Consider the following 23,092-nt stretch of genomic DNA (forward strand, 5'->3'; position numbering starts at 1 on the left):
GTTTGAGAACCACTGATCTAGGAAAAAATACAAATTCCATTTATAATTGTTAAAGAGGTGGTGCCATGTTTTTGCACTTTTTCTGTTTTTCATGTGTCTATGAGGTTGATATAACTTCATTAAGCCCCCCGGTGGTGTTTTTATGGTGTTTTATGTCTTCTCTGACTTTTTGGAGTTTCTTCCTGGAGGCTGAAACCTTGAGGGTCAAACGTGCCAATAGAGAAACAGCGCTTTAGTGACATCACAAAGCCCACACCCTCCCCCTCATTATCATAACACAACAGGTGTGGGCATGAGGAGGAGGAGGGACTAGGACAGGTGGGTGGTGCTAAGGTGGTGGAGGAGGTGCTAAGGTGAGAACCAGGTATACTTAATGCACTGGTGGGTGTGTCTACATAAAAACAACATTTTAACACTTACTGTACACTTTTTTTTTGTTGAAAAAAACCCTTACATAATAATAATACCTTATGATCAGGTTTTAGGGTTGAAAAATATCATGGCACTCCATCTTTAAAGTGCAGCTACAAGTTACATACTGTACTGATGACAATATAAAACTTCAAATAACAAAAAATCAATTGCCTATCTAAACATCTAATAACCTAAAACACAAATGTAAAATCCACTATCATTTAAAACAGGGGCGGAGGTATTGCAGGTGGTCCCTGGCCATGCATAAAAAAAAAAGTTAATGCATTTTTTTTTACTTTTAAGAACTTACAGGAGTTCTTACTGTATGGTGTGTGTGTGTGATATGAAATGTGAGCTTACCATAATCACAGTAATCCTTAATCATATTTCATCATATTCAAACAAAATCACTGTATTTTAGTAGATATTATATTGATATTATAGCTATTTTCTCCAGCTCCCTGTGGTGCATGAACCCCCCACCACTATTGTGTGGGGTGGGTCTATGATGGACCCACCACGCACAATAGTGGTGGTCCCCAGGTTGCTCTTAGTCAGGATGGTGGTCCCTGGGTCAAAATCAGTTGAAAACCCCTGATTTAAAAGTCTGCACATGTATGGAAATGGTGATTTCTTGTATCTCTCAGTTCGGCATGCTAGAGTGTCCAGGTCGTCTCCATTCCTTGTTTGGCGACCAGAGATCTGCTTTCTGAAGTTAAGACTTAACACATTGACTGCCAGAGTTTATTCATAATGTACTCACCCCTGTGCCAGCAATTTGCGTGTTTTTTATTTTTTTTATTTTGTAATTTTTCATTCAAATAAATTCTCTGATTGTGGTGTTAAGCACATACGACAGTTCCACCAGTAGAGAGCAGCAAATCCACACATTGATCACCTCGCTCGCCCCCTCCCAAACAGGCCCACGTCATATCCGGTCATTCACAGGATGTTATGTTTTTCCCTATTCTGGACGAAAATGACCGGAGAAAAACAATGTGACCCGGAAATGAATTATTTTTTTTACATCCGGCTCCGGGTGAGTGTGACGTAAGTGGAAAACAATGTGACCCGGAAATGAATTTTTTTCAACGCATCAATGCGTTCTTTTGAATTGCTGGCATGCAAGCGATGGATTTGAAAGAACGCATCAATGCGATCTTGGCAATCAATGTGTTAAACAGCTTCCTGGCAAAGTCAAGACACAGCTAATTGCAATCCAAAGTTTGGATTGTGATTAGCAATCTTACTAGGAAAATCTTAGTAAGAGTCTTACTAGTCTTACTGGGAAAATCCCTCTGAAAGCCTGACTTAACGGCCTGGTGGCTTTGATAATCTACTGTAACTGCCTCCTCTATTATTCACACCAGACTTGAGCTTATGTTATGGCACATCACTTCACGGAGCAGTGGAGCGTGCCACCAGATGGCCTGTGTGAAGCTTTTTGGCAAAACGATGACAGCGGAACAGCCGTGCAGATGGCCTGTGCTATATCCGGCCACACATATGTCAACAATACTCTACGTTCATTCATTATGGGACCTTTTTTCTTTTTTCTTTAACACTGCATTTTTTAAGGTGCAGTGAGTGATATTTGTTGATAAATTGAGCGTTAAATAGGCCTATATTCTGATAGCAAGCATTGCTATAGAGTGATTGTTCAGGAACAGCTCTTTAGTAAACAGAAAATACATTTTCAGGTCAGGATACCGATTTCATCCAATCAGGACAGAGAACTCATACAGGGTACATGATAAACATGTGAAATTGGAAGTGATGACACAAAGACAAAATAGGAACTGGAACACAAACAGATACATCTTTGTGAGGTCCTCTCTCCTGATTGGAAGAAATTACTATCACAATATAGAGCAAAATACATCATTTTAATGTATACGCCGGAAATAGCTGATATACAAGATCACAAGTCGATCTCCAAGGTGTGAGCTTGTAGATCGACTATTTCCGGTGCACAACACAGTATGATCAAGTAGGGCGTTAATTTACAAAAAAACACAAAAGGTTAGAATATAGAGGTCATAGGGCGGCACCAAGTGCGGCGCTATGAGCTTGTAGATCTGCTATTTTTGTTTAATATCCCTTTCACAAAATATATTTTTTTGGGGGTCCTTGACATGAAAGCGTTTGAGAACCACTGCTTTACACCCTCTCTCTCTCTCTCTCTGTGTTCCTCTTCCTCAGACATAAAGCCAGAGAACCTGCTCATCAGCTCTGAAGATGTCCTCAAGTTGTGTGACTTTGGTGAGCAGACACTACACTACACACACACACACACACACACACACACACACACACACACACACACACACACACACACACACACACACACACACACACACACAAATACGGTTATAATAGTTTTGGATATTTTTTTTCTAATTCAGTTAGTTTTAATTCGTTTTTAGAGCGGATTTGCTAGTTTGTATTCGTTTTTATTTTTGGAAATGCTAATAGTTTTAATTATTTTTTATTTTAGATTAAGTTTTTTTTTAATTCTTTGGGTTATTTGTCAGGTGCAGGATTGAAAAGATAAGTATTGTGTAATAAAAAAATTATCAAGCAACTTATCAAGATATCATTTATTTATACATTTTGGTATAGTGAAATCAATACATTCATACCATCCCAAAAACCTTATAAAGAAACAAAAACTAAGGGCATTTGTTTATAGTTTCAGTTTGTTCTATTAAGTTATGTAAACACACAATACAGTTTCAGTTACTGTAGTTATCGTTTCTTTTTTTATTCTAGTTTCTGTTATTTTTTTTATTTTAGTTTTCGTTCTTTTGTTAGTTTTGGTTAACTATAATAACCTTGACACACACACACACACACACACACACACACACACACACACACACACACACACACACACACACACACACACACACACACACACACACACACACACACTGTGTGGGAACACAATGAGCCATGGCTACGCACCCACAGCTCTGGTGGAAAAGTCATTATATTTGATCAAGACAAGGTTAGTCTTACCAAAGCATTATGAGTCAGACAGTGAGTACGACGGTGTTACATGAGGATATTATCGAAAGGTCAGAATCAACTTTATTGTCACATAACTGGTTTATAGGTGTAAAGAAGTGGGTGGAATTATTTTCTTTTTTTTGCATAAGCTCTGTCATCTTGTTATTTTCCAGAAAGGGAGAAGAACAGAAGGAGATCCATTAACACATTGAATGCCAATCGCGTAGATCTACGCGAACCTATTTAAAGCCGCATCGTGCCAGTCGCGTAGATCTACGCGAACCGCCGATTCCCATTGAAAGTGCCCCAGGTGCACTTTCCGAATTTTTTTGATCCATTTCCGTTTCCGGTTTCCGGTCGGAAACAGAATTATTCGGGTTCCGGTTTTTTCGATCGTATCCGCTTCCTGTCTGGGATCCTGTTTAAAACTCGATTTTCTCGGTTGTTGTTTTTCTCCTCGCTGATCACTGTTTACCGTTGATCGGCTGTATCTTCAAGATGGCGGCTCGCATTTGGAAACTGTTTTCGCTGGCCGTTTCTCACGGATCCGCTGTGTGTTTAGAACCAAATGAACGCGCACTTTTAACTTATTTAGCCAGGTCTGTGGCGACATGAAAAAAACTAAAAAACAACAATAAAACGCTGGCACTGGTGAGTACATTATGAGATTAAACTCTGGCATGGAATGTGTTAAGACCGGCAACGCATCTGTGTCATTTTAGATTTCTTTGGCTATTCTAAAATAGCAGATATACAAGCTCATATTAGCTTGTAGATCTGCTATCTTTGAAAAAAAAATCATGACATATATTCTACAAATGTCTTCTAAATCCTAACCGTTTAAAAACAAAAAAAACGTACTGTATGTCAGTGGTTCTCAACCCTCTTCATGTCAAGGACCACCCAAAATGAAATGTATTTGGCCGCGGACCCCCATATCAAAATATTTAGTTCCAGGGACTCCCCCCACCCCCCCAGAAGCAAAATTAATATTTGACTTACAAACATAGCAGATGAAGACAAGCTACTGTATGAACTTGTATATCTGCTATTTTTGAATGGCCAAAGTGTCAAATAATGGTTATAGCTCAAATCTAAAATTAAACAGATGTGTTCTTGGATCGAAGAGGTTAAATAAGCATGTCAAAGAGAAAAATCAAGATATCTGCATAGCATAGCTTGAACCTGCACATACAGTTACTGTATGTACATGAGGTTAAGATGTCTACATATCTACATACTGTACTGTACACACACAGCATAAGACCTGCAGGTACACTATGTACATGAGGTTAAAAGACCTGTAGATACAGTATGAGGTTAAGCATAAGGTCCACATAGCGGCAGGTGCTGTATGTGCATGATTAGACATGCAGCGAAAAACTAAGAAACAAACAAAAAAACACTTAGGGCAGAAACGTCTGTTTCAGTATCTTCTTCTTCTTCTAGAATATTCAACATTACACATTCACATCTAATTAATCCATTAAGACCGGGAAAGCATCTGTGTCATTTTAGATTTCTAAAAATAACTGATATACAAGCTCATGCCGCTCTATGAGTTTGTAGATACATTTGTGCAAATCTTTTAATATATATATATTTTTAAAGCCAACATTTGTAACTCAAATCTTTGCTTCCAGGCATCCCTGGAACAAAATATTTTGAGATGGGGATCCAAATACATAATTTTGGGGGGTCCTTAACATGAAAAAGTTTGAGATCCTCTGATACAGCAACATACGTTTTTTTCAAAAAACTGTTAGGATTTAGAAGACTTTGGATTTTTAGAATCCCCAGAAGCAAAGATTTGAGTTATTTTTAATTGTTTGCTTTAAAAATATATATTAAAAGATTTGCACACATTTTCATGATTTTTCAAAAATAATTAGCAGATATACAAGCTCATAGCTCGGCACTCATGAGCTTGTATATCTGCTATTTTTAGATAGTCAAATAAATATAAAATGACACAGATCCTGCTGCGTTCTCGGTTTAATTGCAGGACTAATGTTCCATTTGCATTCACACAGAGCAGTCTTCTGCTGAAACTCTGTCGGTGGTTGTGATGTTATCCTAAAAATTGTCCTTAGAGAAGATGTGTAATGTTTTTTGTGGAATAAATATACCAGTGAAATATTATATCAAAACGAAATAATAAAAGTTACACAGTATGACTTTAAAGGTAGTGCAGTGGTTAAACAGAACAGTTTTTTTTTCCCCCCTCCATGTTTGTGAAAGATAAGGTCCTATATTGTGATAGTAATCATTGCTATAGAGTGTTTGTTCAGTAACATGAGTTCCCCTGTGTCTCTCCAGCTCTTTATTTATCAGAAAAATACATTTTCAGCCAATCCGGAGAGAGTACCCATTTATCAGCTTACATTTTAATTTTTTGCTATTTCACTTGTTTATCCTGTATCCTTATGTGAGTTCTCTCTCCTGATTGGATACAATTGGTAGCCTATCCAAACCTGAACATGTGTTTTCTGTTTACTACTACCCTGTTACTGAACAAACACTCTATAGCAATGATTACTATCAGAATATACACAGACCCATTTAAAGGGGAATGTTGGACCACGGTTTTCTTACCTTTTCTATGATGTTATGATATCCTAGGATGAACGGTACAGGTTGGTAAGAAAACCATGGTCAAAAATGTCCCTTTAACCCTTATGTTAGAAGAAACAAAAAGCTTGCTGCATCTTTCATTTTATAATGGCTGTAGTAGAGGCTAAGCATTAATCTCTCAGTAGTTAAGAAACTGTTTGAGGACACGTGTTAAATGTGAACCAGAGGTAATGAGGCTATTTTTACCATTTGCTAATGCATTCCCACCGAGCTCTGTGCTACGGAGCTCTCAGAAAGGCCTCCGTGCTCATATATATATACAGAAACAAAGTCAGCTTCCCGATAACCTGCAGGAAAAGGATTGTTGAAGCTGTCTTTATGTCAGTGTTGGATTACAGTGATGTAATTTATAGAAATGCTGCCCCTACCACTCTTTTACCCCTAGACACAGTTTATCACTCAGCACTTAGATTCATTACTGGTGAAAGCTAGCCTGGTTCCAGACGAATCTGCCTTTTCAAAATTGCATCGCACTTTAGCCCTCGGCAGATTAGGTCTGGCCCCCCTCCATAGAGATTCCATTTCTCTCCCTCCGCAGTTGTGCGGAACCAACCAGGGCCCAGTATCCAAATGTGGGCGGGCTTATCACCTTATTTGGAGCAATGACGTACAAGGAAGCACTGCTCTGATTGGTTCGTGAACAAGGAAGCACTGCTCTGATTGGTTTAGGTCTAACCAATAGAGTCCGTTTGGATCTTTTTGTAACCGCCCCTTGGAAAAAAATCTATCGTTGATAGGGACCAGACTAATATCCACGCAGTGTGTCGTGTGATATTGTCTGGCCACGCGAGGCTAGGTGAAAGCTACAGCACTCACCATTGTATCCTCTACAGGTTGGTCCTCCCTCTCTGAAAGGAGAAATAGGCACTGGTATGAGTTTATTTTTAAGGCTATTGATGGGAAGTTACCACCATACCTCACATTGCTGTTAGAGTGAGGAAAAAAAGCACTTACCAGACCCACTCAAGAAACTGGCTTACACTTGAGGTTCCACCTGAACTGGTAAAATCTGCCTTCTGCTTTGATGCTCCTATTTCATGGAACAATCTACAACTCACGCTCAAAATTAATGCCCCAATATCCTATGGGCAATGTAATAACCTGCTCTTAAATCTTAAATTATGGTTTTATTCTTTGTTGTTTCTGTGTTTTATATCTGTATATGTCTTAATTGTTGATTTTTGTGTATGTAATCTCGACAGCATTGCAAATGAGGGTAAACCTCAATGCTCTTTTCGAAAATAAATAAAGGTTTCAATCAATATACGGCGTACACCTGTGGTCGCTTTTCAGGCAGAAACCTTGTATGTCCGAAGCCGTTGCTTTTCAGGAAATGGAGGGAAAAAAAGAACAGGTGTTCCAGTGGATCCAATGTAGTTATTATTTAGTCGCAAGCTCTTGTTAATTCTTTTCATTTGTTCAGTATTTATAAAACCCACGCACAGACTTATCCACTTTCATAAACAATGGAAATAGCCGATCTACAAGCTTGTGAGCTATTTTCGTTACTTTTGCGCAGGAATTGGGCATTAATAGGGCACTAACTGACAAAAAAACAAACAGTTGAAATTTGGCTGTACAAGGTTTCTTTCCGACAGCAACAATACTGCCTACAGTGTATATGACTCCCATTGGGTTCAACATCAGCTCCCTCACTTCCACCTTTTGACTTATTATTATTATTACGCCACAGAGAGGTGGCTAAAATGAAACCACATATAGCTGTCTCAGCGCTATACCAAACAGCCCCCGGTCTTTATATTAACCATAACACCTCCTCTCCTCTCCTCTCCTCTCCTCTCCTCTCCTCTCCTCTCCTCTCCTCTCCTCTCCTCTCCTCTCCTCAGGGTTTGCTCGTAATCTCTCTGAGGGGAACGATGCCAACTACACTGAGTACGTGGCCACTCGATGGTACCGCTCTCCAGAGCTCCTGCTGGGGTAGGTCTGTTCCTCTGTAGGCCTGTCCAGCAAACCCCCCCTACACACACACACACACACACACACACGCGCACACACACACGCGCACCCAAACACACACAAACCCCGGGGGACGGGACTCCGAAGTATATAGTGTTCAAGTGGTTAAGCGCGAGGATCAACGATCAAACTGTTATACTACTGTCGAATATTCCTCTTTTATTTCCTTGTTGTTTTATTCACATAATAAATTCCATTACGGCTCATAATCATTAGTATTCTGTCTCCTCTCCCAAGCTTGACAACAAAAGCTCCTTTCTTGAAACATATCGCAAGTTTTTCATAATCATCTAACTCAGGAAGATGACTCAATAACTCTAAATATATATATATATATATATATATATGTGGTTGCATCGCGTCTCGCACATTTTTGGTTGAAGACACCAGCAGCATGCAACTAAGTGTAAATCAGGCGTAAATCAACCAGCGTTATCTCCGGTCGGGTCCCTCCCGTGCAGGGCTCCGTATGGGAAGGCCGTGGACATGTGGTCGGTGGGGTGCATCCTGGGGGAGCTGAGTGACGGGCAGCCGCTGTTCCCGGGGGAGAGCGAGATCGACCAGCTCTTCATCATCCAGAAGGTGCTGGGACCCCTGCCGCCCGAGCAGATGAAGCTCTTCTACAACAACCCCCGCTTCCACGGCCTCAGGGTAATGATGCCAGCACTGTGCACAACAATACCACAACACAACACAACACCCCTCCACTTCATTCCGGGGACTGTTGCTGAAACAAGATAAGACCTTTTATTGATCCCGCGAGGGGAGATCTGTCACCAAAGACAGTATAGCAGTTAATTAAAGAATACAGATTACAGGGCAAGAGAAATGCAGTGTAGAATAGGTACTAGTGATGAGCGGGTGAAGTTTTTTTTCATAATCCTCCAGCCCCGCCACAGAGCCCAACCTGCCCCAACCTATGGCCCCAACCCGTCCCGCAAAACAATATATAAATCAACGATCCGGCCCATCCCGCAACCAGCAAAAAACAAAAAGTAGCCTACTGACCGGCTTTTCAACACAATAGCAACATCAAGTCCGTCCATTCAATCGCTTTAGAGAGAGAGGGAGAGGGAGGGGAGAGTAGGGTAGGGAGAGAGAGAGAGGGGGAGGTCGGGAGAGAGAGTGTTATGTGCTTGTTTTTCCAACAATTAGATTGACATTAGACAATTAGACTAGGTGTTGATCAAATAAGCAACACATTAAACACAAGCTCATGATTCCAGGAGGAAAGAGACGGGAGAGCAGGAGAGAGGGACAGAGAGAGAGAAAACAGGAGAGAGAGAAGGTACCAGATTGCTTTTTTACAATGCGATGCGAGAGTGTGGTCTGGCCGACACCACCTCAGGAATCCTGAATCACTGCCCTCCACACTCTCCTATCAGGGTCTTGAGCTCTCGACAGTGTTGTGGATCGATACAGCGTGGTAGAAAGACATCACAGCCGAAGCAACACCATCAGTAATTTATTGTTTTTGCCACAATGGACGAGTTTATATATTAATCACTGTAACCCCAGCTACTGTAGTACACAAGAGTATGTTTCTGAAAAATGTTCTGAGGCAGGAAAAGAGGCAATGCGTTTGCTGAATCGTGATCCACATTTTGATCTGCAACGCTTAGAGCATTGGTTCTCAAAGTGGGGTCCGGGGACCCCCAGGGGTCCTTGAGAGAGTTCCAGGGGGTCCCCAGCTAAATGATAGTTGGGGACCAAATGGACCCTTATGGGTCTGTAACTCTGAGAGTGTACAAATGGAACCAAATGGACCCGCTAGGGTCCATTTGGTTCCATTTGAACACTCTCAGAGTTAAATTAACATTGATTTTACAATATAAATTGGGGCCCCAGAGATAGAAATGCTATAAAATGGGGGTCCGTAGCCTAATGCATGTCAAAGTGGGGGTCCTTGAAATTAAAATGGTTGAGAATCACTGCTATAGCCGTAAAAAATCTTCTCTTACGGGGGTCCCTGCATGGCATATCTTTTCAAATGGGGGTCCGCGGGCTGATAAGTGTCAATTTGGGGGTCCTTGACATGAAAAAGTTGGAGAACCACTGGCTTAGAGTGTTTGATCCTTAGGTTTAGCTCCAGTAGGCAGGCTCAGATGAGGGGCCCCTCATGTGAGGCCCCGCACACCACATCCTCGGTGTGGGGACATGTGTGTTTATTATTTACTTCTCTTCATCTATCGTCCGCTCTGTCCACCCTCTCTCTCTCCTTTCCAGGCTCTGCTCCTATTTCTGCCTCGTCCTTTGCTTTCTCTCTCTCAGCTAGATTTAGGTTTTTCTTTGTCGTTCACAAAACCAACAGCCACGGCTTAGTGGGTATAGAGAAGCCCTCTCCCGACCCCCAAACTATGTGTCGAAGCGTCTCCGAACAAGACACTTAACCCCTAACTGCCCCCCCCCCCACCAAGTGCTCATCATTACCATCTGAGCAGCCCATCAGCTGGTCGAAGCTGAAACTGAATATCCCCTTCAGTTTTATATGGTATCCAACAAACAAATCTCTCTCTCTCTCTCTCGCTCTCTCTCTGTCTCTCTGTGTCTCTCTCTCTGTGTGTGTGTGTGTGTGTGTGTGGAGGGGGTATGGGGGTGTGTGTGTAGTGACTGCATCATAGTGACTCATGTATGCTGTGTGTCTGCGTGGCCCTCAAGGGGCCAGAGGGTGGTTTAGACGGACAGAGCCTTACATTTGAAAAAAAAAAAAAATATATATATTTTTTTCTTATTGAGTGCCATTGACGTCTATGTGACGTCATTTAAAATGCAACACATCGCTGCCATGGCAAGTTTACAACGACAAGTAAACATACAGATATTTTTTTCATCTGCCCTAATACTGTCGTTACCATAGAAATGCATGACACATGGCCCCTAATACTGTCTTTACCATAGAAATGCATGACACACGGCCCCTAATACTGTCGTTACCATAGAAATGCATGACACATGGCCCCTAATACTGTCTTTACCATAGAAATGCATGACACACGGCCCCTAATACTGTCGTTACCATAGAAATGCATGACACATGGCCCCTAATACTGTCTTTACCATAGAAATGCATGACACACAGCCCCTAATACTGTCGTTACCATAGAAATGCATGACACACGGCCCCATATACTGTCTTTACCATAGTCTTTTATATTCGATTGTTGCCCTGTTTGTGCTACTATTTATTCTGTACTTTTACTTTAAGCCAGGGGGTCTTCAACAGGGGGTCCGTGACCCCTAAGGGGTTCCTCAGAGTTACTACAGGGGGTCCGCCAAATCTTTGCGTGATGGGGAACATTAGCCGAAAATAGCCGATCTACAAGCGTTGTGAGCTTGTAGATCGGCTATTTTCGGAGAGTGGGTGTAGAGGGAAAAAGAGCAGACCAAGTACAGAGCCAACGGTCAAGTTGACTAATATAGTTTAAAAGGTCAACTGATGTCTGAAAATACACATTAGCACGAATCCAACATATTCATAGAAAAGATAAACATACATTGATGACAGTGCTGTCAAACAAGTCTATGAAGCTATCTATGAAAATCTGAAACACAATTTATACAATATATAGTGGGGGGGGGGTGCCTGCTTCATCTCTCTCTCAGCTAAGGGGTCCCTGCTTCATCTCTCTCAGCTAAGGGGTCCCTGCTTCATCTCTCTCTCAGCTAAGGGGTCCCTGCTTCATCTCTCTCTCAGCTAAGGGGTCCCTGCTTCATCTCTCTCTCAGCTAAGGGGTCCCTGCTTCATCTCTCTCTCAGCTAAGGGGTCCCTGCTTCATCTCTCTCTCAGCTGTCAAAGTCTTAACCTAACCCAACCCCCCCCCCCCCCCACACACACACACACTACCCCCCCCGAACTTTTTTCTTGTACATATTCCTTATGTTTCATACCAGTAACCTGTAAGCTGATTGTATGACGTTCTGTATAGTAGTGTATATCTGTCTGTCTCTTATATGTCATCCTGATTTGTGTGCGTGGGAACTCAATTTAAACAAGCTTAGTGCTTTTATGAGTTATCCAGTTTAGTAGACCTTGTATTGTGAATTGTACTTCCATGTACTCTTTCTCATGTCTTACTAAATAAAGTACATCAATCAATCAATCAATCAATCAATCAATCAATCAGCTGAAAAAACGTTGAAGACCCATGTAATTATTTGTTTGATGCTTACTGCAGTGCTGCTATAATGACTGAATTCCTCTCAGGATCAATAATTGTCTGTCTGTCTGTCTGTCTACTGTGTTCCAGTTCCCCTCAGTGACTCATCCACAGACTCTGGACAGGAGATATCTGGGCATCATTAGCAGTGATCTGCTGGACCTAATGAAGGTATGTATTACTGAACACCCCACAGCTTTCTGTATTCAGTATTCAATGCATTCATTAATTGGCTTCCCTATACTTCTGCATGGCTCTCTGCTGTAGCACTGGAAATAGCATCAGGGTCAAAAACAGGCCGAGGAACAGCTGGAATAATGAAAAGATCAGGTGTTCACACAGTGAGAAGGTACTGCGTTAAGAAAGCCTCTATGTGGGTCATTTTCTTTGTCCCACTTGTGCGCGTGAGTGTGTGTGAAACGACCCCGGTGTCCTCTTGACAGTGGTGTAAAGTAACTAAGTACATTTACTCAAGTACTGTACTTAAGTCCAATTTTGAGGTATTTTTTACTTTGCTGGAATATTTCCAATTTTCAGTACTTTTACTTCTACTCCACATCTCAGAGGCAAATATTGTACTTTTACTCCGCTACAATTATTGGACAACTTACAAGTTACTAGTTACTTTGTAGATTTGGATTATTATTACAAAACATACATTAACCACTTCAGCCCTATATACATTTTTGGCCATTTGAAAATAGCAGATCTTGTAACAGAGTATTTCTACATTGCAGTATCGATACTTTTACACAAGTAAAAGCATTTGAGTACTTTTTCCAACAACTGCTTCTTGGGCTTGTATTCCCAGCTCACCAGTAACAGCTGGTTATACTGCTGTGACTACGTGCAAACACAGGCTCTGTCAGAAGCTTGTGGGCAGCAGCAGCGCTTGTGCACTTGTGCATTTCCCCATGTAGGTAGTGACTCACTGCCTACGCAAAGAGCACATTTTGTTAGTTTTGTTCACCGAGTGCCGTGCTACGAGCTTGTAGATCTGCAAAAAAAAAAAAAAACTTCAACATTTGTGCAAATCTTTGAATATATATTTTTTTTGGAAAAAATATTTTCAACTCAAATCTTTGTTTCTGGGGGGGGGGGGGTCTCTGGAACAACATGTTTTGATGGGGATCGGCGGCCAAAAAACATCATTTTGGGTGGTCCTTGACAAGAAAAATAGTACCACTGATAGCAACAATAGTTTTTTTTTCTGAAAAATTAAGACATTTGTTGAGATATTTGACAGTTACAAATGTTCGCCTTAAAAAATATGTATTCAAAGATTTGCACAAAATATTCAAAAATAGCAGATCTACAAGCTCATAGCGCGGCACTCGGTGCCGCGCTGTGAGCTTGTATATCTGCTATTTTTGAATAGCCAAAAGAAATGTGGGCAGCAGCAGCGCTTGTGCTTTCCCCATGTACTGTAGGTAGTGACTCACCGCCAAGCACAAAGGGCACATTTTATTCGTTGTGCGTTTTGTTTTCATGCCGCGGCAGGGCGGCACAGACGAGCATCTCTCCTTTATCGCATGAGTCATGACTTTGAAGGCTGTCTAGTTTTGACCTTTTATGTATACTGCCTTTCATTTTTTTACATTTTATTTCAGATAGGTCAGTGTCAGTGGTGTGTTCTAGGTTTTTTTGGAGGGCATAATATGATTATCATTCCCTGCATGACATGCGCGTGGTCAACACATGGTTAGCAGTGGTGGTAAAAGTACTCACATGTTTTACTTAAGTAAAAGTATCGTTCTAGGTTTTTTCGGAGGGCATACTATAATTATTCCCTCCCATACACGTGTATGTATGTGTGTGACAACTTGTGAAATGGGACCTTCTGCATAATGATGAGTACTTTTACTTTTGGTACTTGGTATATTGGTATATACTTTGGTATAGTTTGATACTAATAGAGTATTGATACTTTTACTTAAGTACAAAATGTGAGTACTTCTTCCATCACTGTGTAAAAGAGTGCAAGGCAACATTGCGGGAAAAGTTAGAATGGGGAAGAGAAAATTAAGATGAAAGGAGCACCAAAAAAATGCAACAAATAGAATAACAGGGGACGTACAGTTAAATGAAAGATCATTGCTGTCGGGGCAGAAACCTCCATTATTCTAACTTTGTGTGGGGGAGGTTTGGGTTGTGCAGTTACCTTGCCAACTCCAAAGGTGGACAAGAAATAAATAAAAAAATGCTCCATTGATTAGAAATTAATAATTCAAAATATTGAAAATATTTTATTCCAGGGACCCCCCCAGAAGCAAAGATTTGAGTTACAAATGTTCGCTTTAAAAAAAAAATATATATATTCAAAGATTTGCACAAATTGTCCTCGATTTTTAATGACACAGATGCGTTCCTGGTCCTACACTGGATTAAAGAGGCTAATTTTATTTCGTGCCACAAATAGTTCATGCCAGGCTGTGTGGTTTTGTGTCGTGAAGAGAGTGATGTAGTGTTTTCTCTCTCTCTCTCACACTGTGGTGGAAAGTGTGTCACAGAGAGTGTTGTTCCCACCAACTGTGTCAGGGTCATGTGGAGAGGTCAATGTCACTGATGGGCTGCAGCTCACTGTACATACCGTAGGCGTGACAAACAATCTGAGGTGGGTGGAGAATGTGAGAAGCCTCCAGGGGAGGGAAGTAACTAAATACATCTACTCAAGTTCTGTACTTAAGGAAAATCTTTAGGTACTTTTACTACTTGGGTATTTCCATTTTTGATATTTAATGCTTCTACCCCACTCAAAGGTAAATATTGTACTTTTTACTCGACTACGATTATTTGAAAACTTTTCAATTTAGATTCTTACTACGAAACATACATTAACCACGTAAGACCTATTTTAATACTCCAGCTATTTGAAAATAGCACATCTACAAGCTCACAACGCATCACGATGTGATGCGTTGTGAGCTTGTAGATGTGCTATTTTCGAAAGGTTTTGAGTACTTTTGCTTTTGGTACTTCAGCTACATTTTGATGGCAACGATACCTTTGTTCTTTTACTCAAGTAAACTTTTGAATACAGGCCTTTTATTCGTAACGGAGTATTTCTATATTGTGGTATTGCTACTTTTAACTTAAGTAAAACATGTGAGTGGCCTACTTCTCCCACCACTGGAAGCATAAAAAAAAGGAAGCAAAAGTATTCAATTTCAGTTGTTGTTTTTGAACGCAAGATGTGTTCTAAATTTAGTGGTAATTCTAGGTGTGAAGGAAGATGGAGACAAATTACTGCAGAAGAGAAAATGGGTATTTTTCAGTCCCGTCTAGAGCTCTCAGGCTCTCAGAGTGGGCTCCGTGGACCCCCGGGGGTCCTTGAGGGCGTTCCAGCGGGTCCCCAGCAAAATGAGAAAAAGTATATATTAAAAGAAAGACTGAAATTCTTTAGAACTAAATAATAATGCAATTTGTGGTGCAAAATATACTTTAAAAAAAGGGTATATTTACTCAAGATGCCTAAAAATGTGTCAATTTTCTCCATAGTTTGTGTGGCTCTGGTCTAGATAACGTGGGGTACAAATCATTGTGCTGGATGGTTATATGAGTTTTATGATAATAGGGATGAGTCATCCTGACAGCTAAGACAGGTGTGAGCATGATGTTCAAAGGCCTGGGCTCTGTGCTTCCATGTGGTGGAAAGTAACTAAGTACATCTACTCAAGTACTGTACTTAAGTCAAATTTTGAGGTACTTATACTTTACTTGAGTATGTAAATTTTTCACCATTTTATACTACTACATCTCAGAGGCAAATATTGTACTTTTTACTCCACGACAATAGATTTGGAATGGATTATTATTACAAAACAATTAAGCCCTATTTTATATACTTAGTCTATTCGAAAATAGCCGATATACAAGGTCACAATGGAAATGCAACACGTTGTGAGCTTGTACATCTTATAATTTTGACAGAATTTTTAATATTTTGAAAGAAACTTGTGAAATGGCACATTCTGCATAATAAGCGCTTTCACCTTTGGCACTTTTAAGTATAGTTTAAAGTCAATACTTCAGTACTTTTACTCAAGTAATCTTTTGAATCCAGGACTTTAGCTTGTAGCAGAGTATTTCTACATTGTGGTATTGCGACTTTTACCAAAGTAAAATATCTTGAGTACTCCTTCCACCTTGTCTGTTCTAGAGCCTGCTGCTGCTGAGCCCGACGGATCGCTACCTGACGGAGCAGAGTCTCAACCACCACACCTTCCAGACCCAGAGGCTGGTGGAACGGCCCGGAGTCGGACCCACCACGCCCACACCCGTACGCTCCTCCAAGAGGAAGCCTCACCACGGAGACAACAGCACTCCCAGCAGGTCAGCAGGGCTCACTGCATTTTCAGCTGCACACTCTAGAGCAGTAGCCTCGGAAACCCAGGCTTTTTTTTTTGTTACAAAAGAAAAAAAGCCTGGGGGAGCCATGCAGGAACGATGGTCTTGAGCCTTGTTATCTCCTAACCAATCAGAGTGCAGAGGGGCGTCGCTCTAAATTTGGTGACGTCAGCATGCTCCGTGCACAGGCCGGGGGGGGGAGGGGAGGGGAGGCGGGGACATAGATTGGTGAAGCAATAGACCATATTCACACGGCGGCCATATTGGAATTTAACATTGAAAGTGCTGCCACCCGGGGTAGCTACTTTCATTGACTTCATAGAAACATGGCCGCCGTGTGAATATGGTCTATAGGAAGCCACACACAAATCCGGGCGGCTGTGTTTGGATCCGCCTTTCAAGACCATCGATTGAGCTCGTAGCCTCAGGCTACTAGAGCAGTGGTTCTCAAACTTTTTTTTTCACGATTTAAAAAAAATAGCAGATCTACAAGCTCGTAGCGCGGCACTCGGTGCCGCGCTATGAGCTTGTAGATCTGCTATTTTTGAATAGCCAAAGACATCTAAAGTGACACAGATGCGTTCCAGGTCTTAATGGGTTAAACAGGGTACATCTAGTGCTGGCATTCTTACCGTTTACGCTGCGCTGTTTAGGGCTGTAGTCGCCACCACGACGAGGACGCGGATGTAAACAAAGGGTGCGTGCACGATGGTCGAGGGTCCCGACTATCGCCTGGAACAATAATATTTCTATAACGCGATCCACCATTGCAGAGTGATCGCCCATCGAAAACGGCTCGTTTCCACCACGGTAAAAAAGATATGAAGCTTTTTCTCAAGGAGTTATAATGGGAGAGGACTGGAGTTAGGTTTTTTGGCACGGATCCACATCCGTCCTCTCCATTTTAGAGACTATGCGAGATTTTAAAGTTGCGTTAGAGCGGCCAGTGTGGAAAAAATCAAAAAAATCAAAAATCTCCCCACGAAGATCCCCGGTTATGGCACTCAAGTGTACTCGAGTGTATTTGCAAAACCGGAATTGCAGATCTACAAGCTCCTATGAGCTTGTAGATCTGCTATTTTTGAATAGCCAAATTATAAAATATGGCCCGCCAGTATAGTCATGTGAAAGTGTTTTGAAATCATCCTGGGCAGGCTCTTTCACGGTAGAATTTGTAAGTATTCCTAACTGTACTGCTTGTTCCATTTGTTGTTTCTTTCTAAAGATGTGAAAGAAAGGCTATTTTAATTTAATTTAATTTATTCATTTTTGTAGAGACCTTTTCACACATGGTTACGTTTGGCTTCACTGCCATTTGAACACAATACAATTTATTGAACTCACTAAATATAATAGCAATGCAGTGCATGCATGTGGAAAAAGGCGGCATTGTTGTTGACACTTCACAGCACTGATGAGTGACTTCTTACATTTGGCTACACTGCCAACAAAAGACTATTGATCGTTGTAATGCCATGCATGTGTATGCGACTTTGTTATGGTCCAAAGGTACTGTATGACAGGAGATGCAGTTGGCCGTAAGGTATTTACATAAATGGTTCCACGATGGAAATAGGCTATTTATGCTTTATTGTGTTATTCTCAAACTTTTCAACTTTGTGACAGTGAGAGTGTACATTTATACACTCTCACTGTGAGAGAGAGTATGTCTTACCATTACGGGGTCCATTGGGTTTGTCGTGGAATTCTGGATCAATCAGCAATCGATAAGGCACATAGGAGTCGAGACAATATTCTAAGGGGTGATTATGCTTTATGTACATGATATCATGGTCAGAAGTACATTAACACTCATGTCAGTGGTACGGTAGTGCTGCCTCGAGCACAGGGCAGAGATCATAGTTATACTGTAGCTTCCATGAAGGACAAACTGACATAACAAGATAGGCTGTACCAAAACAATAGCTATTAGGCCTAGTGGAGACATCTAGGCTCTTACAAGCTGTCAAATATCATAATGTATTGTAGAAGTATTATAAGTGATGGTAAAATATAAAGGTTAGATATAAGCAGCCATATAACTTCTTCCTCTGGTTCCATTTGTACACTCACTGTTATGGGGGCTTCGTGGCCTAATAGAGCCATCACACGCTTAGCTCTCACAATAGTAAATGACACTGATCATCCCCTCAACCGTCACTTAATCCATTAAAGACCGGGAACGCATCTGTCTCATTTTAAGATTTCTTTGGCTATTCAAAAATAGCAGATATACAAGCTCATGGCACTGCACCAAGTGCCGCGCCATGAGCTTGTAGATCTGCTATTTAAAAAAAATCTTGAACATTTTTGCAAATCTTTGAATATATATGTATTTTTAAAGCAAACATTTGTAACTCAAATCTTTGCTTATGGGGGTCGGTGGAACGAAACATTTTGAGATGGGGTCCGTGGCCAAATACATATCTAAAAATGTTTTCTAAATTCTAACAGTATGTTGCTCCAACTTTTCCATGTCAAGGACCCCCAAAAATATATGTATTTGGCCGTGGACCCCCATCTCAAAATGTTTTGAGTTACAAATGTCTGCTTAAAAAAAATATATATATTTAAAGTTTTGCACACATTTTCCACGATTTTTCAAAAAATAGCAAATCTACAAAGCAATTGTTTTAATCGCCAAATAAATCTTAAAATGACACAGATGTGTTCCAGTCTTAATGGATTAATTTACAATCATGCCATCTGGACGAAGACACAGAACTTTGAGTTTTGTCATTACAGCTTCAAACAATCTGCCTCGCTGACATGTTGTTTGTGTGCTCTGGGTATATTCTATGTATTGTCTGTATGCTGCGTTGTATTTTTGTTCTCATGAGTTTGTTGTTGAACAGACTGAAACTGAACATCCCTCTGAGACGATAAAAGCTGATTATAATTATGACATGATTAAACTGGGGGTCCAGTCATTTGGATTCCATAGAAACCAACATGTCTTCTTTGGAAGCATGTTTTGCCTGAAAACAGCTCTTCAGGCTAGTAGGCTGTTTTAGGTTTTAGGTTTAGAAAACACAGTGCCAGTGCCGGGGGCTCCTTTCATGCTGTTTCACAAATTGCGCATTAGAACTTTGCCTGACAAAACGTCCAATCATGAGATGTTATTTTGTTTAACCCTTTTAGACCGGGGAACGCATCTGTGTGTCATTTTAGATGTCTGGGCTATTAAAAAAATAGCAGATATACAAGCTTGTAGATCTGCTATTTTTTTTTAAATCATGAAAATTTGTGTAAATCTTTGAATATTCTGGCGGATTTTGCAAATGTCTTCTAAATCCTAACAGTTTTTTTTTTTTTTTTAAACGTATGTTGCTATAATATCATTGGTTCTCAAACTTTTTCATGTCAAGGACCCCCAAAATTATTTGTATTTGGCCGCGGACCCCTCCATCTCAAAATATTTTCTTCCAGGGACCCCCCAGAAGCTAATTTTCAATTAAAAATGTTGTTTCCAAAAATATGTACTCAAAAGATTTGCACTAATTTTCACGATTTTTCAAAAAATAGCCAAAGAAATCTTAAAATGACACACAGATGCGTTCCCGGTCTTAAAGGGTTAAATCCATGAGAACCACAGGTCTACTGTAACCACATGGTGTCCTCCTCTCTCTCCTCTCATGTGTTCAGGAGTCACGGCGGGGGAAAGGGCCACCATCGCTCCAGCAGCAGAGACTGCTCCAGCCTGCCGCACCACGAGGACCCCTCCTCCTCCTCGCACTCAGCCAACGACGGTGGAGGAGGAGGAGGAGGAGGAGGAGGAGGAGGAGGAGGAGGGGGCTTCCTCAACGGCAACGTGCCCACCGCCGTCACCCTCAGCCCCACGCTGCACCCCAAGAGCTACCCGTCGCAGGTCATGCTGCACTCGGCCTCGCGCAGCATGGACCTGCCACACCTGCTGGGCTCCACCGACAACGACACCGGCTCCGGGGACTTTGACTCACACCTGGGGCCCAAGGTTTACTAGATTATTATTTTATTTTTTCTCTCTCAACCACAAAGGTTAACCCATTAACACTTTACCTGCCAATCACGAGTATAACCGTTGATGAAAAATACACCCGTTTACTGCCATCCTGGCCCATCCACGAGTATAACCGTTTTTTTTTTTGTCTTTTTTTTTTTCAATTTATCCACACAGAACCAGAGATATCACGATCCAAAGATTTCTAGCTCCATTCACTCCTTGGTTAACTTATTACTTTAAAATCCTGTATCTCGGCTCCTGTGTAAAAAAAATTTAAACACTGGCACTGGGGGAAGTAAAATAAAAAAAACCCTCTGGCAGGGAATGTGTTAAGACCGGGAACGCATCTGTGTCATTTTTAGATTTCTTTGGCTATTCAAAAATAGCAGATATACAAGCTCATAGCCTGGCATGGCCAGACTAATATCACTGCGTAGATATTAGTGTGGCACCTGCATTTCTAAGGGGCGAAAAAAATAAATGCCTCTGGTGAGTGGTGATAAACCCGCCCCATATTTGCATACTGGGCCTTGATTGGTGCCCCACAACTTCGGGGGCAAGGAAATCGAATCACAGTCGAGCATAGCCAGACCAAATCTGCCGAGGGCAATTTTTTGGAACTGGCAGATTCGTCTGGTTTCCAGGCTATGAGCTTGTGGATCTGCTATTTTTTTTTTTTATCGTGAAAATCGGTGCAAATCTTTGAATATATATATATATTTGTAACTCAAATCTTAGCTTCTGGGGGGGGGGGGGGTCCCTGGAACAAAACATTTTGAGATGGGGGTGATGGGGGGGCCAAATACATATCTAAAAATGTTTTCTAAATCCTAACAGTATTTTGCTATATCAGAGGTGCTCCAACTTTTCCATGTGAAGGACCACCCAACATGATATGTATTTGGCCACGGACCCCCATCTCAAAACATGTTGTTCCAGGGACCCCCCCAGAAGCACAGATCGGAGTTAAAAAAAATCACTTTCAAATATATATTCAAAGATGTGCACAAATGTTTCACTATTTTAAAACAAATCAAAGCATATCTACAAGCTCAATAGCTCGGCACTTGGTTAAGTGCCGACCCTGAAGTCCAACTACATTGTGTATTGTAATGTTAAGGCATCGGACGGCCCCGGGGCCAAGTACCTGAAGTCCAACTCGCGGCTGCAGCAGAACCGCCACTCCTTCATAGAGAAGACCAACACACTGACGTCCGGGGACAAGAGGAACCGCCACAGCTACATGGAGGCGGGCCATGGCTCAGGACACGCCTCTAACAAGGTTATTAGAGTTCAGAATTTTTCATTAGGAAGCATGAAGGAAGCATGAGCTCAGTTCTGGGCTCTCCCCAGGCTGGCAGAGGGAGAGTAGCGCCCAGGATTACAGCTTGGGCATTGAAACTGGGTGAAAAAATGGGTTACAAAATTGTGAGATAAGAATCGTATTTGATGAAATAATCTTTCATTCGTTTTTTTAGTTTTATATTGAGTTTTTGTTTTAAATTTCAGTTGGTATTAAAACAAATTAAGCGGTTTCGCTACAATAGTTTAGTTAGTTTTTATTTTGTGAAAAGGCTTAGTTTTAGTTTAGTTTTTTATTAGTTTTAGTGTTAGTTTTAGTTTTATATCAAAACATGGGGTATTTGTTAGGGAGATTCAAAAAGGTCAAACATAGTTAATGAAATGGAACATAGATATTATGCAACCAGAATATTAGGGTATTTAACAAAAACTAAAACTATTTTCTCTATGATTTTAGTTGGTTTTAGTTAGTTTTGTCAACATACAATACAGTTTCAGTTATTTCCTAGTTTTTTTTCTAGGCCTAAAGCCTCGTTAAAAGCCTTGTTTTTTTTTTATTTTTTATTCTACTTCAATACAGTTATTTTTTTTTGACCCCTTCCTCCTCCTAAAGTACGCCTACCTGAACCTGTCCAAGAGCCACGGGACGCTCAGCGACGCCAAGTCGGTGGGCAACCTGAACGAGGTCCACCTGCAGCCCGACGAGCCCTCGTCCACCCGCTACTTCCCCAGTAGCTGTCTGGACCTGACGGCGCCCGGCAGCCCCTCGCTCCACCGCGGCGAGCGAGCGGCGCCCGGATGGGGCGGCGGAGGAGGAGGCGTGCGCTCCTCTGAGAGAGAGAGCAACACCCTGGACTCGTCGTACCGGCGCGCCTCCTCGCGCCACAAAGCCTCGGAGGAGGCCAAGTCCCAGCAAGAGGCCTCGGATCAGCAGGTATGTCCTATACAGTAGTTTCTACTTTCTAATGTACAGAATGTTATTTAGATAGCATGTTGTTTAGACCATTGGTTCTCAAAGTGGGGTCCGGGGACCCCCGTGGTCCTTGGTGGGGTACCAAGGGGTCCTCAGCTAAATAAGTGAATATAGCGTCACAATCATTTTAACCACTTTAACCATTATTGTATACTTTGGCTATTAAAAAATAGCAGATATATGCTATGAGCTACGTATGCTATGAGCTACGTATTTTTTTTGCGGCCGCACCGCCACTCCATGTACGTGCGGCGGGGGGGGCGGGGGGCTGCCCGGCAGGACCAGCAGCCTCCA

At 41.5% G+C, this 23,092-nt stretch overlaps 1 protein-coding gene across 4 annotated transcripts in view; it reads left to right on the forward strand.

Annotated features, from left to right (window-relative positions):
- The window catches only part of LOC308087089 (cyclin-dependent kinase-like 5), a 101,032-nt gene that overhangs the window by 58,164 nt on the left and 19,776 nt on the right, over positions 1–23,092 (forward strand). For all 4 annotated transcript variants that reach the window (XM_080430772.1, XM_080430773.1, XM_080430774.1 and 1 more), the window contains exons 7-14: positions 2,617–2,676; positions 7,908–7,998; positions 8,499–8,688; positions 12,285–12,365; positions 16,354–16,526; positions 20,187–20,514; positions 21,644–21,805; positions 22,439–22,759. In XM_080430772.1, the coding sequence (XP_080286898.1) occupies positions 2,617–2,676; positions 7,908–7,998; positions 8,499–8,688; positions 12,285–12,365; positions 16,354–16,526; positions 20,187–20,514; positions 21,644–21,805; positions 22,439–22,759 (1,406 nt within the window). The remainder of the gene's footprint in view (positions 1–2,616; positions 2,677–7,907; positions 7,999–8,498; positions 8,689–12,284; positions 12,366–16,353; positions 16,527–20,186; positions 20,515–21,643; positions 21,806–22,438; positions 22,760–23,092) is intronic.

This window comes from Gymnoscopelus braueri, assembly GCF_963280865.1.
Source record: "Gymnoscopelus braueri genome assembly, chromosome: 6".
Classification (NCBI taxonomy): domain Eukaryota; kingdom Metazoa; phylum Chordata; class Actinopteri; order Myctophiformes; family Myctophidae; genus Gymnoscopelus; species Gymnoscopelus braueri.